The 16,022-nt window shown below is 38.7% G+C and overlaps 4 protein-coding genes across 4 annotated transcripts; 2 read left to right on the forward strand and 2 right to left on the reverse strand.

Moving 5' to 3' along the window:
- Nucleotides 1-975: 975 nt before the first annotated feature.
- On the reverse strand, nt 976-6,182 carry sdr42e1 (short chain dehydrogenase/reductase family 42E, member 1). Its single transcript, XM_036535591.1, has 4 exons — nt 6,130-6,182; nt 5,427-5,499; nt 2,364-3,453; nt 976-1,026 (listed from the first exon to the last, which is right to left on the reverse strand). The coding sequence occupies exons 2-4, from the start codon at nt 5,495-5,497 to the stop codon at nt 976-978; spliced, it is 1,212 nt and encodes a 403-aa protein (XP_036391484.1). The 5' UTR covers nt 5,498-5,499; nt 6,130-6,182.
- Nucleotides 6,183-7,006: 824 nt separating this feature from the next.
- Nucleotides 7,007-9,674, forward strand: LOC118782099 (arylamine N-acetyltransferase, pineal gland isozyme NAT-10-like). Its single transcript, XM_036535353.1, has 3 exons — nt 7,007-7,292; nt 7,673-7,727; nt 8,757-9,674. The coding sequence occupies exon 3, from the start codon at nt 8,766-8,768 to the stop codon at nt 9,636-9,638; it is 873 nt and encodes a 290-aa protein (XP_036391246.1). The 5' UTR covers nt 7,007-7,292; nt 7,673-7,727; nt 8,757-8,765; the 3' UTR covers nt 9,639-9,674.
- A 1,598-nt stretch (nt 9,675-11,272) lies between these two features.
- On the forward strand, nt 11,273-12,206 carry LOC118782469 (arylamine N-acetyltransferase, pineal gland isozyme NAT-10-like). Its single transcript, XM_036535841.1, has one exon. It carries the CDS (start codon nt 11,334-11,336, stop codon nt 12,204-12,206), a length of 873 nt encoding a protein of 290 aa, XP_036391734.1. The 5' UTR covers nt 11,273-11,333.
- Nucleotides 12,207-12,811: 605 nt separating this feature from the next.
- mphosph6 (M-phase phosphoprotein 6) lies at nt 12,812-15,081 on the reverse strand. The gene is made up of 5 exons (XM_036535816.1): nt 14,916-15,081; nt 14,295-14,407; nt 13,977-14,067; nt 13,375-13,481; nt 12,812-13,207 (listed from the first exon to the last, which is right to left on the reverse strand). Exons 1-5 carry the CDS (start codon nt 14,964-14,966, stop codon nt 13,072-13,074), a joined length of 498 nt encoding a protein of 165 aa, XP_036391709.1. The 5' UTR covers nt 14,967-15,081; the 3' UTR covers nt 12,812-13,071.
- Nucleotides 15,082-16,022: the final 941 nt, after the last annotated feature.

The raw sequence follows: 16,022 nt of genomic DNA on the forward strand, positions 1-16,022 counted from the left end.
TACTTTTCTGTAAGTGCAAGGAAGGTTGGTAAATTGTTCCAGTGTTAAAAAAAGATTATTTTTACAAACATTCCTGAAATGTTCCTGTTGTCCATCAATGGACAACATCATACTTGAAAATCAATACTATGAGTTCGGTAAAGATAGTGATTACAAGAACCTGCTATACTGAATGTATTTTGTGTTCCTTCATGCTGTAACGAATGATGTGAATACACAAATACACAATATGTAAAACAGTCTTCACCTGTGTTTTGCTTTTCTAAATAAATCTATTTATATCCATAAAGATTCATGAGGATTATTGATGCCCACCAGTTAATTAGGCTACATGTTGTTTTTAATTACATAACACTGAAAATGTTTACAGCTTTCTGAATGTCTATAGATGGGAAGTTATATTTACCTTATATTCCCCTGTAACCCTTCTTTAAAAGGGAAAACTGATACTGAGAAATGGCACTTCAACACTTGAATCTTGTCTTACTGATATGAGCCACAGGGCATGTACATCAAATATACAGAGAATAATAATAATTATAATCATCAAATACTTGGTCCCCATGGGGAATTTTGTCCTCTGCATTTACCCCATCCTAAACACAGTGAGCAGTGAACACATACACTAGGAGCACACACACACTAGGAGCTAGGAGCAGTGAGCAGCCGCAGTGCAGCGCCCGGGGGACCAACTCCAGTTCTTTTGCCTTGGTCAAGGGCACTGACAGGAGTATTAACCCTGAGATACATGTCTTTGACGGTGGGAGGAAACCGGAGCGCCCCGGCGGAAACCCACGCAAACACGGGCACGACATGCAAACTACACACAAAAAGGACCTGAGATGGCCGGGATTCAGCCCCAGTACCTTCGTGCTGTGAGGCAATAGTGCTAACCACTGAGCCACCGTGCTGCCCCAAGTACATACACATGGAATTTCAGTTTTGGTGTCAATATCAGCCTTAGGTGGTATAGCCTCAGATGATGTAGATTTCCAACACTGCGGCCTCAACTTCCTCATCGCTAAACTAGGGACAGAGGAAGTACAAACATGCAATGTTACGCCATCTGGTGACATCCTGAGGCTACAGCAGTAGTCTCTCATCAATGGACAACATCATACCTGAAAGTCAATACTAAGAGTTCGCTAAAGATAGTGATTACAAGAACCTGCTATACTGAATGTATTTTGTGTTCCTTCATTCCATTAAAAGGGAAAAAAAACTATTGATTAATTTACTTCCATGTCATTTAATGTAGCATGCAAATTTTAAAGTCTTAACAGATATGTCAGTTTTGGTGTTTGACAATGATTTGGCACAACTTCAATCAAAATGCAAAAAAGGAGAAACACACATATCAATATCATTAAAACAGAGCTTTAACAACAGTAAATTCAAATAAACCCCAGGTTAGCTTAATTATACTTCCTTATGTGACTCCATCATTTTGGACTCAACAGGCCTGAAGCAAAGCTATTGCTGGTCCTGTGTTTTAATATCATATCACCAGAGAGGGTGAAATTCTGAATTCCTCTCACATTTTTGTTCTTGCAGACACAAAATTTCCTCAAAACTACTTTAGACCTGTTGTCTTAAAAAATTATATGTTGACATCATAAACCAGTTTTCTACATGTATTCTATTATGGCTGGATGTTGGGATGGTGAAATGAGTAATTATAACAAAAAAAAACACCTTCTTGGACAATTGTTCACAGATTACAGTTTATTTTCGAAGTCCTTTTCCACATTAACAGATTTTTTTTTTTTAATTTTGTACAGTGTAATTTACAAACAGTTGTATTTCACTTGTGGACAAAGATCAGCTGCTTTCAGTAGCATAGCAGAGGTAAAAGTTCATTTGTAGCTTGAAACATCTGTGAAAGAAAGCAACTGAGTAGAACACCTGTTAATGAAAGGAATGTCCAGGGATGGTCAGCCAAATCAGCTGAAAGTGCTATTCTTAATATGAGGTCCTCATTTCAACAACTGGCTGGTTTCACTGTAAATGTTCCAGAATGCAACTGAGTAACACTGTTAGGATGCTGTAATTAAATTCTTGACATCACTGCAAGCGTGACCTCCATCAGTCTGAGTTCATCCACCCTCAAACCAAAAATATGCCAAACTGCTCTTCCATTACCAGGAAACACAAGCCATCTCCTAAGAAGTCCTGACAGTCTGATCCATAACACTAACGTGTCTTCAGGCTTCAGGCACCAGTTATGTATTAACTGTATGAAATCTGACATTATTCTAGAAAGGTTTTCTATCATATAACAAAGATTAGTTTTGAATGTATGAAATTGGATATTATTTTATCATTTTCAAGGTACTCATAACATCTGGAGCTAATGTGCCAACAACTGGAAGGCAAGAGAGCACCACAGCAATAAATGCAATTATTAGGAATGTATCCCTAATTAAGCCTAATAGTTTTGAGGATACAGATGGCTTCTTTCCATGGCCTTTATTTTTAAACCACTGCACAACTTCATCCAGGTTATACTCCTGAGGTTCATATCCCAGCTCTGCCTTTGCCTTCTCCAGGCTGAAGTAATGTGTGACCCCTGTCTTGTAGACCTCTGTGCAAGTGAGAAGAGGCTGGAAGTTATAAATACGGCCAACAAGGTAGTGAACCATCTCAGTAAGAAAGGCAAAGAGGTAGATAAGGGAGAGAGGTAAGCGCACTTTTGGGAAGGAGTAACCTAGTCCCTCCACAAGAGGTCTGAAGAACTCAAAGTTGTTGATGGGTTTGCCATCCGATATAAAGTAAGGCTGCCCTGCCGCATGGTACTGCTTCTCAGGAGTCAGGGCAGCAGCTGCCAGCTCATGTGCAGAAACCAGGTTATCCACATGAACAAACTCCACCAGGCTGCTGGCCTCACCGTACACAAACCGGAAGATCCCCTTCTCGATGTAGCTGACAATCCTAGGTAGGTGCCTCTGCTCACCAGGCCCATATATACCAGCTGGACGCAAAGCGCAGGTTCTCAAGACACCCGACCCCCCCTGCAAGGCACTACCATTGGCTTTTAGCACTGCCATCTCTGCCATTGCCTTTGTCCTGGAGTAGTGATCAGGGTGGAGTTGGAGGGGCAGGTATGGAAGGCTCTCATTACCATTCTCTATGACCTGACCACCAAATATGACATTAAAGGTACTCGTGTAGACCAGCCTGGGAACAGCATTCATTATGCATGCCCTGATGACATGATCCGTCCCATGCACGTTCACCTCCTCAATCAGCCTTCGGTTCAGCTGCTCCCTGCCAGACATTCCGTAGGAGGCAATGTGGAAGACACAGCCCACCCCCTGTGTTGCTGCCTCCACCTGTGCAAAGTCACGGATATCCCCCTCCAGGAACACCATACCATCAGGCATCTCTTCGTTCGGTGGTCGCACATCAAACAGAATGACTTGGGCTCCCTTTTTGTGTAGTGCGCATGCAAGGCTATATGGAACAACACGAGAACATTTGTCACATGTATGCTTTTCAGTGAGAAACTCTACATCAAAACGAGTATTTGTGAGACATGAGCAGTCAAGTGTGTGAAAGATGCTGTGGATGATGTGGCCCAATTTTCCACAAAGTAAAATGGCCTGGGACATATCTGATACTCTGACAAAGCAAGAAAATACCTATTGCAGATTCAAAAAAATCAGACTGTGTAATCAGTCTAGTTCAATTTAAAAGATAATAAACAATGGCTTTCCAAAGAAGCATTTTAAGCATTTTGCCAACTAAATCTGGACAGTGTGGTCTAAGAATTGACAGACAAGTTTTACTTTCTTTATAGCAATTTACTGACATCCACAATGAAAACTTATACATAAGAAACAATGACATGTGTGATATGGATGTCTTCTACATTGCAATCAAGGATCCATTTATAAAGTTAATATATTATAAATAATTCCACAAATTCTGCTATTGAACAGAACTGTATGGAAAAAGGCACTATTGTGGGAGTAATTTCCCTTCTCAGTTCATGCAATACTAACAACTCTCAAAAGGGTGTACAACTACTTCCAAATAGAAAGCACTCAACATAAAATGAAAAATTTGCACATTCATGATTATGTAATTAATATCCAGGAACCATCACTCATTCATTAGATGCTGTATATTCAAAGAGTACATATTCATTACTGAGCAATAAATAACAGAAATGGTGCCATATCTAGTTGATCCCAAAAGGAGATAAAATATTTAATCTAATCAAAGATTCATTTGTTAGAGTTTAGTATTCAGATCACCACTCCCTTCCCCTTTGTCTCACCTCAATACCAGATGTCATATACTTTATATATAAACTTTGTAAGACTTTGGGTCTTTGCATCCATTGAAGAAGGCAAAAAAGCTGAAACATTTTATTATTACTTTTCCTGGGTAAGTGTGCATTTAGTGCATCAACACATTTACCTGAACAGATGAAAAAAGAGAGTCAAATCTCTTAATCTCAGTTCGAATCCAACCACTCAGTTTTACCGTCATATAATGCACAGGTATAGCTATGTAATACAAATGAATAATCGGGCAACTACAATGACCCTTTCACTGGGGTTTAGCACTGGACCATCCACAGCTTACATTCACATTTTCAAGGTTTTTTACAACTTCAATGAACATCTGACAATTTTGGTCACATGAAATTCCAAGAAAAACCTGCTATGTTTTGTCTAGCCTGATTTACAATAGTCTACAAATTTACTGTCTAAAAGCCCAATACTGAAGGGAATTATTGCTGAGTGAGATTGCTGAATCATGCATTGTGAGTGTATATGTTTCAACATTGCTTTAACATTACTAATACCATATTAGTTGCTGGATTCTGCGAAGAAAATGCTTTTTGACAAAACAAAGACTGGTGCAAGTGAGCCATCTAGTGATACTATGAGGTACTGCAATAAACCGTAAAACGTGTGAATATCTGCGCACAGTCAGGGTTCGAATTACGAGTGGGATTTGGGAGGGTCTGACCCCCCTAATTAAGACTTGGACCCCCCTCAACAGCAGTGGCGGCGGGTGAGCTGGAAACAAGGGAAAGCCCGAACACTACCATTAAATCTATCATTACTTTCAACCTATAGGTAATATCCTATCTCAGGATAACAAAGTGAGATGCCAGGTTGTATTTAATTCTAATAGGCTTTTAGCTACTTCATCTATCTATGCTTTCTCCCCAACATGCTGATGCAAAATCTAAGATATTCAGGATCTCACTCTCATGAGTAAAAGCAACAGTGATCAATGAGAGTATACGAACGTCAATTCTACACATTCAGTCTCCGCTGTGTGGTTTCAGATATTATTACTGATTGAGAATACTGTGACCAGACAGTGGTAAATAAAACACTGGCAGCTAGATCTGTAATGAGATCTGTAAAAAGTTACAAAAAAAAAATGCTAATCAGAGATCTTACCGATAGCCAAAGTATCCTCCTCCACCGGTTATCAGGAATGTGTTTGTCAGTGTGAGGTCGAGGTGCTCCATTGCTGCAACGTCAAAAAAGAGACGTCAGATCACTCAACATCAAAGACATGGACACCTATTTACCCGGAAACATAAAACCTTCTCGTGTATTGAAGTTGCTATGGCAATGATCTGTCAGTCTTTACAATTACCACATGAAATTTATTTTCCAAAATTATTTTACAGCACATTTAATGTGATTTAAAGGACAATACTCTTTTCCCTCCGTTTGACAGCTAGAATTATTCAGTATTTTTACCCTTATTCAGTTAACTTGAAAAAAACGCATTTTTTTACATTACTGTGCATCAATCTTCTTGAAATGCTAGTGTGCATTAGTTTATATTAACAATAGCAATTCACCCCCTCAATAATGCACTACAAATGCGATTGCTGAATTTGCTAAACCAATGCATTCTTATCTGGACTTGCTCACAATACATCGTTCTCTGGATGCATGTTATGTCAGCCAGTTGTGTAACTTCGCCTTTACAGATTTGAATTTCACAATGGCACCTACATCGGGGTTATATCGCGATGGAATTTAAGAGTAAAATCCAGATAGTCTGGATAACCTAACATATTACACATATTAACGACACATAGTAAATTAAAGTATGCTATCTGCATCAAATATACCTCCCCAAACCTACCTTCCCTTGACTACAACTCTCGAATCACTACGATCACTCTCTCAGTAAAGAACCTACTTCCTCTGACGTAGGCGAGTCTGTTCGGTATTCTTCAACGAATATACGCGTCGTGACAGATCCCAAATGTAGTTACTAGTTACGCATGTAGCGTTCGGAAGTTCGTCGTCTTCGATTTGCAGAAGGCAGAGATGGCGCGAAAGCTTAAAAGCGAGAATATGAAAGATATCATACGCCGTTTAAAGGCCACTAACAGCATAAACGGTATTTTATTCGCCTGTTTTAACAGACGATGACATAAACGTTGCATATGCTACCTTGTTAATGTATTGTTTTCTGCTAAGATTTGAAAGGATGTCTTTAACACGTCGCTGTATTTTTGCCAGATGTAACGGTCGCCACATTGGACCGTAGCAGGAGGGATATCGGAAAAGCACTCGAAACACAAAACTATCTCCACAAGGTGGGCTACTTGCTTTCTACAACAGTGAAGATCCTGAATGATTGGCAGTTATTAAAGCGATGCCTTCATGAATAGCTATATTGATTGACATGCTCATCACAAAACTGTTCATAATTAGTTTTAAAACATTTACTGTAGTTATTAGTTTGGCTAATCTATATCTCGACAGTAATGGACAAAAATTATTCATCGATTTATTATTGGTTATTTGAGACAATTACAAGATACATACACGGAGATGGGAGTTGCAGTATAATATCATGTTTTAATTCACTGTATTGACTTTGTTCTGTTCATCCTGAATGTTCACTACAGTAACGGATAGGGAAAGAAAGGGTGTTCTCAGTAAAGATGACGCTCTTGCTAGCAGTTGACGATTATACGCAATGTCAGTTCGTTGCAAAACTCTCACACAGACTAGGCCTGCGTGAGAGAAGATAAATAGCTGTACCACTGCAAAGTAGTACCGTAATCTGAATTTATATATTATTAGATAGGTTGTTTGACTGGTGAGTCAAGTGAACGAAGTTAAGAATCGTGAACCAGTGTATGCAGTACACTGAGGAGATTTTGCCAAAAAGTTTAGTTCTTTCGCGAACTGCACAGCAAGAGTAAATACCCAGCTAAATTAGCCACTTAATTATTTTGTGTTGGTTTGACCGGACTCGCTTTGTCCAGGTTAGTTTTTCTTCAACCATGAGAGGTAAGAGGGCGCATTCAGTATTTGTATCGTTATGGAGTTCATTATTGAGGAAATATTTACTTTTGCAGCATACATTTTAAACTGAACTTGCGTTAGCTCACTACCCTGCTGTTCTTTTGACATTTTTAAAATACTTCTTAAGACGTTGATTTGCCCATTATTAGACAACTGACTTTATGAGACAAACGGGTAATACAGTCTTGCTGAGTTTTCGGTTGTGAAAAATATGAATGCTGTAAACGCCAAGCCGTATGGATTCCTAGCGGCGATGAGGAATTTAGCCGAGTATGTTAACAGCAAACAAATCAGTAATTGGTTAAGTGTCGGTACTTGGTAAGTGGTTATTAAGTGTTTTCAATTGTTTTGTGTTTATTCCACAGACTATTAAGTACCTGTGCACGAGCATTGCTCCAGAAGATGACCATATGACATTAAGTAAGTTAAGGGGGCAGCTACAAGGAATAGCAGTGATTTAAAGTGGGATTCGTAGTGTACTTCGCATAGAAGGAGCAACCTTTCATGTTGAGACTGTTGTCAGAGGTATGAAGTTAAACCCATAGGAGCGGCCTTTTCAAGACCATTAGTTTACAACATACCATTTGTACAACAGCAGGTAACTATATTTTTGAAATTTGCTGTCTTGTTTATTCTTGAAAACTGGTTAATTTACCTGAGGGCTTATTAACTCTCCCTTGCAAATGCTTACGTACTAAGGACCAAGACTTCCATGAAAACGTAATTACCGTAACTAGAAGCCAGCCCCACCCATGACTCCCTTACATAATACTTTGAACTGCTCCTTGGACTCAGCTAGCTCCTCTTGCAAATCAGGAATTTGGGAAATAGTGTTACTCCATGTCAGTGGTAAGTTGTTTAGCTGTAAAAATGTAAATAGTAATGGTGTTGCTTATATTGTTTTAAGATGATTTAATACTTTAAAAAAAGTACACCAGCTTCTGTGATTTGTGCAGTGGTGCAAGTATGTTCTGTGACACAGTGCCTGACATTTGTTCCCATTAGCCATACAGCTAAGGGTTTAACATTCAGTTATGTTTGCATTTTTGTATTGTTTATAAATTTAAAAATTATGTGCGTGTGTGTTGTGTACACCACTTTCTGGCCTTATCAACTGATCTTTTTACTGAATTACTGACATTAGTTTATAGACTGCAGTGTATTTGACAAACTGGAATAGGTGAATGAGTGTGATTGTGTTACAGCTGAGCTGATGCAGGTATTCTGATGCCTCAGCAACCATGTTGTATATCTCACTCGGCAGGTCATGTATCTCCTGGGTGATTAACTTCATCCTGTTAAACATTACAGATGCTGAAACCATAGTTTATTTCAAAGCTATGCTGAACCCTTTTTACTTTTTATTTTATGATAAAATGAATATGTTTTGATTATTGATAATTCTGATCAGTAATTTAAAAATGAGAACTTTATTCAAATCCATTTTAGCAGGTCAAGATGAATCTGGAGAGCTACTTTAAGAGGATTGGTTTCAATGGGCCATTTGACAAACCAGACCTTGAAACCCTGAAGAATGTTCACAAGAAACACATCCTGTCAATCCCATTTGAAAACCTCAGCATTCACTGTGGAGAGAGGATCACCATGGACCTTGAGTTCATTTACACCAAGATTGTAAGGAGCAATCGAGGAGGCTGGTGCTGTGAAAACAATCTGCTTTTCTCCTGGGTGCTCAAGGAGATGGGATATAATTACACAACACTGGGATCAAGAGTGTACAACAGCGCCAAAAAGGAATTTGGCCCATTGGAATCCCACCTCATCAACAAGGTGATCATAGATGGAAAGGAATACATAGCAGATGTGAGCTTTGGGGTGTCTGGTCAAATACGGGATCCCCTCGAACTCATCTCTGGGAAAGATCAACCCCAGCTCCCTGGTGTCTTCCGCTTGGTAGAGGAAAGTGGAATATGGATTCTAGAGAAAACCGGAAGAAAGCCACTTATTCCAAATGAGAGCTTTGCCAATTCAAATCTTCTAGACAAGAGCTTGACTAAACAAATCTACTGCTTCACCCTAGCACCACGTAGGGTTGATCATTTCCTAGAAACCACCCAAATCCTGCAGACGTCTCCAGAATCTTTATTCACTAACAAATCCATCTGCTCCCTGCAGACACCAACTGGATTTCGAGCACTTGTTGGCTGGACATACAGTGAGGTCACGTACAATCACCAGGAAGGAATTGATCTGTTTGAGATGAATGATATACCCAATGATGAAATAGACAGGCTATTGAAGGAAAAGTTTGGTGTTGTGTTAAAGAATAAACTTACTCCCATAAACATCAAAGCCTGTTACACCATTTGACTGTACACAAGTCATGTCAGACTGGGGCAACACCTACAGTGCACACATTCATCAACTTTCTCTGCAAGTTAATTTTGTTTTTTATAATTATTCCAAAACCCAAGACAATAGGCTAATTGCACTTGTAATTGATTGTGTATTTCAATGTAGCCTATTCAAGAGTAATTAACCTTTAACATTTCAATTATCCTGTTCCATTTGTGCAACAGTAAGCAAATTAAATATGAAACAATACTGTAGTGTATATAAAACATGGTGTACTTATCTGAGCACATACAATTTTTCTTGCTTCATTGTAACAGTGCTTATGCCTAGCTGTTGTTCAGTGGTTTAGAGTTATGTGGGCTATAGTTAATTATTGTACATGGAAGTTAGCACCACCCCTTGACTCCTTTATATAATCTCTGAATCTGCTCTTGTAGTTCTTACGCTATTATAGTTCAGGAACCTGGGAAACTCTTCCTTGCTATTTGCCATTGGTAAGTTTTACAACTGTTGAAATATTAAAGGTTGTGCAGGTCTAAGATGGTCCTTAAAATATGCTAATCTGGGAATACAGTTTGCTTGTCTCCATTTTATTAACAGTGTCCATCTCACTTCTTTCTGAATAATTTCTCATGAATGTAAGTGAGTAACTAACTACAGCAACTACAACTGAGAGTTGCTTTTCTCTGGGAGATTTTAAAGGTAAATCTATTCTTATTTATAGTAAAGTGTTAATACACAGGGTAGAGTAGAAAAGGCTAAATGAAAAGTGGCATGCTCATGCAGGTTAGCAGGGTAGAGATTGAAAGCAATTTTAAATCCAGGACAAAAGTCTTCAGTCCATCAAGGTAGTGGCATTGCTGTTAACATACAAAAAATTGATGCTCAAGAAGCATTCTTGGGGAAATATGAGGTATTTCAGTAGAGGATAGGCTATCACACCGAGCCTACAGAGACCTTGCTCTCTGTAACCCCTGTGAACTCTTCTCCTTCCACTGCCAATTCACAGCTCTTTGTGAGATGTGAGTGTTGGTGCTTACTATGTGTACAAGTAAGTTAAGTAAATGTATGTCCTGTTTGAGGGGAATTTGGTGTTATGTCTTTAGTAGTTTACAATATATTGTTCACCAGCTTGTACAACATAGTTGAAATCATTTATGAAATTGTACTTAATTTGTATTTGTAAACTTAATGTAGAATTTTATAATTATGTGCGTTGCAGTGAAGATACCTGCCTGTAGACATATATATTTGAAAAACGTAGCAAATACCCATCATAGTTCATGTCACAATCTACATACTTTTGCCGTGATAATTATACATCACAAATACACAAGGCCTCATCCACATAAATGCAGTGCTTTTAAAAGTTGTTCTGATACCTAAACAGTCAAGTTGCTTGGTTCAGCATTTTCTGTCATCAGGTCACATCTCCTCCATATATTTTTAACTCCATCCTGTTAAAAATTGGAGATGCTGAAACCATAGTTTATATAACAACTAAGCTGCTGAAGCCCTCTCTTAAGGTTATTCCCTAGTTATACTGTAACTGAATATTGCTCTGCATAACATTTTCCTGGAAGAAACTGCATGATCTTATATTCTACTCAATTCTCTTTCTGCACTGCATATTTATATGCTGTTGATAATCCTGATTAATAATTTGTAAGAGGGAACACTTTATTCAAGTCCAATTTTTAGCAGGTCAAGATGAATCTGGAGAGCTACTTTAAGAGGATTGGTTTTAATGGGCCATTTGACAAACCAGACCTTGAAACCCTGAAGAATGTTCACAAGCAACACACCCTGTCAATCCCATTTGAAAACCTCAGCATTCACTGTGGAGAGAGGATCACCATGGACCTTGAGTTCATTTACACCAAGATTGTGAGGAGCAATCGAGGAGGCTGGTGCTGTGAAAACAATCTGCTTTTCTCCTGGGTGCTCAAGGAGATGGGATATAATTACACAACACTGGGATCAAGAGTGTACAACAGCTTCAAAAAGGAATTTAACCCAAGAGAAACCCATCTTATCAACAAGGTGATCATAGATGGAAAGGAATACATAGCTGATGTCAGCTATGGGGTGTCTGGTCAAATACGGCACCCCCTCGAACTCATCTCTGGGAAAGATCAACCCCAGCTCCCCGGTGTCTTCCGCTTGGTAGAGGAAAGTGGTGTATGGACCTTACAGAAAACTGGAAGAAAGCCACTTATTCCAAATGAGAGCTTTACCAGTTCTGATCTTCTGAACAAGAGCATAACAAAAAAACTGTACTGCTTCACCCTAACACCACGTGGGGTGGACCATTTCCTGGAAACCATACAATTCCTCCAGACCTCTCCAGAATCTCTATTCACTCACAAATCCATCTGCTCCCTGCAGACACCAACTGGATTTCGAGCACTTGTTGGCTGGACATACAGTGAGGTCACGTACAATCACCAGGAAGGAATTGATCTGTTTGAGATGAATGATATACCCAATGATGAAATAGACAAGGTACTGAAGGAAAAGTTTGGTGTGGTGTTAAAGAATAAACTTACTCCCATAAACAACAAAGCTTGTTACACCATTTGACCTTCCATGATTGGTGCAACATAGTATACCCACGTATTCTCTCTGATTTCTACACAGTTTTGTACTTTGATCATAAAAATTGTTTGTATAAGTTTGTAAAGAAATTCTATCATCACTCTAAACTTGAAAAAGAAAATGGTCAATACTGGAAGTGTGATCTGTCTTGCAATTATCTGAATGTTTGTCATTGTGCAATTCCTATATAACAGGCATACAAAGAATTTTGAAATGTAATTTGGCAGTCTTACATTTAGAAAATGCAGCTCTGAAGTGGGGCAAATAACCCCACATTGTGTAACCTCTCCATTTGTATAGTCCATTTTCCATCTCTCCATCAATGTGAGAATATATTAAACACAATGAATTATTTTGTTTATCATTTTAGCAACACCTAAGTGGCTTCTAATTCTGGTCTTGTTTTTGTTTATCAAGTAATCAGGTTGTACAAATGTACTCAATTTACAAAGAATCACACACTATTTGACTATTCAGAAGGCTTCAGACATTTATGCTGCAATAAAGAAAATGTCCAAGTTACAAAAGAGGCAAGTCTTCAGCAAAATTGTAAAATTCACTTTACTGAGCAATGTACACTTGCCCAGAGTTCAAAAACAAATAAAAACATAAAAAGCCTTTGTGTTGAACCATACTTTAAATCTGTGAAACTCAAGCTTTCTTCATCTTTCCACAGCTAGGATGCACAACATCCATTTAAAAACATTAAAACACAACTAAGGAAATACACAGTCAGTCCGGTTTTTTAAAATTATATGTACAAAACTGAGAATTTCTACCTCACTTGCACAAAAGGCTTTTTGCAATTTGGATATTATGCTAGACACAAATACATACCCAGGCAAGGGTACTAATCCAGTGGTTTTAAAAACACCTTTTTCACTTTTGTTTCTTCTGTACTTTGATTGACATCTTCATCCTGTGTTGAAGATCGCTCACGTTTTTTGGCAAATTTTCTTCTCATACTTCCCACTAAGCTCTCATATCTAGAAGGCAAAAGAGGGGCTTTTTTAATATTGAATTCAAACAAACAGTTACTATTCATACTATTTAGATGTTTGGACTGCGTTCAAACAACATTTAGAGACACTGCATTAAATTCTTTTCAATCTCGAATTTCCATCCAACATTACTGATGTAGTTAACCTCTTACCTTCTTGCCATTTCTTCATCTGTAACATCTGTGTCCATTCTGGTAACGTCCTCCTCCTCTTCCTCCTCTTCAGCTTGTTTTTGTGTGTTCATCACTGCCATCAGTTTCTTTATCAAATGCAAAACACAATTAATAAGTTGCCCAAGAACAGATAGATATAGATGGCATTTTAACTTTACAATCTCCAGCATCCATTTCTGCATCCAAAATGACATCCAAGTATCTATCAAGATCCCCATTTACTGTCATCTCTGTTATTCATCCAGGGGACTACAATAAAAAAATGCATTAAAACAGTATCAGCATGCAAAAGCACACAAGCATACACATTGATAATATTTTGGTAAAAACAGTTACTGTATAATCTTGTGATAAATCTAAGAAAATTGCCCAATACTTACGAAAACTACCTGCTAGGAAAAAAGTTAAAGCAACGTCGTTATATACTGCATCTACTGCATTGCACTATATGTTTACCAGAAGGCATTAACATGACGTTCTGAAATTAAACGAGGGTATCAAACAGATTCATCTATATTACGGTCACTGACATTCAACGCAGTTTTGAAACAAGCGGAAGTGAAAAAAATTACATGCATTACCTCAACCTCAGGATTGAATCCTCTGAATGACATTCTCCCATACACCAAGTCCTCACATGGTACAAAACTTCTTTCTTCTATGATAAAATTCCTGCGGAGACGGGGAGGCATATTACGTTGGCGCAATTCCAAATGATAATGCCCTAAATACGTTAAATATATTCAACGCCGAAATCGAACGTTACTAAATCGTTAGCCCACAATCATGTGTATATGCAGTCTTGCATGTCGCAATGCAAGCAATTAATACGTTTGCAAATGACCCCTATGTTGTCCACAAAGCTGCATGTAATAATATGTAAGTAATGACAGACATACTCTTTAGCTTTGAGCTCTGGCAGGTCGAGATACCAATGCTCATCGCTAATGATCCTCTTCTCCTCCTCCTCAAGCTGCTTCTTCACCTCAGCATCAAGGCCCCGCTGCATGAACTGGAATCAAGCAATCAGAATCAGAACTGAAAACGCTTTAATCCAGCCTTAGATGTTTTTTTTGAGGGGGGGTTGTAGGTTCATAGGGATAATTATGAGCACATATACATGGCTGGCAATAAGACACTTGAGTGGCTGGCTACTAACAGGCCAATAATAAACAAAGCTAGCTGGCTAGATAGTTGCCCTTTAGCAACTTCTTTTAATTACGACAGCTACCCATCTGCTCAGAATAAGGACACAGAACCACGTAGTTAGCTCGCAAGCCAGGTAATACTTCAACACATGCAAACTGCAGCACTATCTAGCTAGCCTGCCCTGGACAGAAGGTGTCCGTAAGTGCGGATCTAGGGAACTTTTGTTGTCTAGTTTATAATGGTTACTGTTACAAATGTATTTGAAGAATATGGTCCTAGAGCCACACTTAGTTGTAACTTCTACTTCGAGCTAGCTACCTGAACGTGCCCCAGACTTCACGAGCTAGCTAGCTAAATGGGTTGCGAACTACCTTCATCCGCAGGAGGTTTTTGGAGAGCTTCGCTGCGTTCTCGCTTGCCATTTTCAATTGTCGTTAAGATTAAACAAACGTGTATTGCTTTAAAAACAACTAGCTACCTACACATGACATGTGGTAGCGTTTGAGAGAGCAAATATAAAGTCCACTAACAGTCATGTCGAATCGAGCACAGAAAAGAAGGTCCATGCCAACGTTCATACCGCCACCTACAGTCCTGAAGTACTAAGCAGCGGCACGTCAGACTTGATTATCCAGATTCGTTATTACGATCACAAGGATTCTAGCATTCTAGTACAGTGTTTCTCAACCCTCTCCTGGAGTACCCCGTGCCCTGCATGTTTTAGATCTCTCCCTGCTCCAAAACAGCTGATTCAAGTGATCAACTCGTTATGAACTCCTGAAGCTGCTTAATAACATACTGATCATTTGAATCAGCTGTGCTGGAGCAGGGAGAGATCTAAAACATGCTGGGCAGGGGGTACTCCAGGAGAGGGTTGAGAAACACTGTTCTAGTATACTGTAGCCTAATTTGCATATAGATATTGGAAAACTAACATACGAATGCCCCAGCTGCCTTTAGGAATGTAATTAATACCGGTATGTGTGGCAGGCTGTTTTATATCCGCGTAAATCATTTGAGAATAAGGATTTAGATTAATAACTAGCCTGCAATACACCAGAATTTCCTTTTTCTCAGAAACATATCAGTTCCAAAGCACTTCCTGAAGAATGTAGTCCCACCAGACTCACCTTGTCGTTCACGTTTTACAAGATCATGCTAATATACCCAATCCGTATGTACATTTTGTTAATATGATTGTAGTAAAACCACTGCCTTATGTTATAATGTTCAGAGCAGAAGATGTGACATAGTGGTTTGTCATGCAGAGGTTGCAACTAGGTGGCAGTTTAATTACCAGTGCAGCACAGTTGACGTAAGTTTTTATTATACCTGAATTCCTTCAGTAAATAACTCTTTAAACTGTTAAAACTGCATAAACTGTAATGCATGAATTATATTTTCTGTAAACATGTAAAACTCATTTTAAAATGTTTTGTGTCTGTACCCAGTAGTTTTGTGAAGGGGGGTGTTCTCTA

Source organism: Megalops cyprinoides, chromosome 8, assembly GCF_013368585.1.
Source record: "Megalops cyprinoides isolate fMegCyp1 chromosome 8, fMegCyp1.pri, whole genome shotgun sequence".
NCBI classification, from domain to species: Eukaryota; Metazoa; Chordata; class Actinopteri; order Elopiformes; family Megalopidae; genus Megalops; species Megalops cyprinoides.

What these genes read in the sequence shown, in the direction of transcription:
- LOC118782099 (XM_036535353.1), top strand. Translation starts at nt 8,766, where the DNA reads ATGAATCTGGAGAGCTACTTTAAGAGGATTGGTTTCAATGGGCCATTT.
- sdr42e1 (XM_036535591.1), bottom strand. Translation starts at nt 5,497, where the DNA reads ATGGAGCACCTCGACCTCACACTGACAAACACATTCCTGATAACCGGT. An exon ending in GGAGGATACTTTGGCTATCG is followed by an intron (nt 3,454 to 5,426) that starts GTAAGATCTCTG and finishes TGTTCCATATAG; the next exon opens with CCTTGCATGCGCACTACACA. An exon ending in TGCTCTCTTGCCTTCCAGTT is followed by an intron (nt 1,027 to 2,363) that starts GTTGGCACATTA and finishes CTCTGTCCCTAG; the next exon opens with TTTAGCGATGAGGAAGTTGA.
- LOC118782469 (XM_036535841.1), top strand. Translation starts at nt 11,334, where the DNA reads ATGAATCTGGAGAGCTACTTTAAGAGGATTGGTTTTAATGGGCCATTT.
- mphosph6 (XM_036535816.1), bottom strand. Translation starts at nt 14,966, where the DNA reads ATGGCAAGCGAGAACGCAGCGAAGCTCTCCAAAAACCTCCTGCGGATG. An exon ending in AAAACCTCCTGCGGATGAAG is followed by an intron (nt 14,408 to 14,915) that starts GTAGTTCGCAAC and finishes GCTTGATTCCAG; the next exon opens with TTCATGCAGCGGGGCCTTGA. An exon ending in CCAGAGCTCAAAGCTAAAGA is followed by an intron (nt 14,068 to 14,294) that starts GTATGTCTGTCA and finishes CCGTCTCCGCAG; the next exon opens with GAATTTTATCATAGAAGAAA.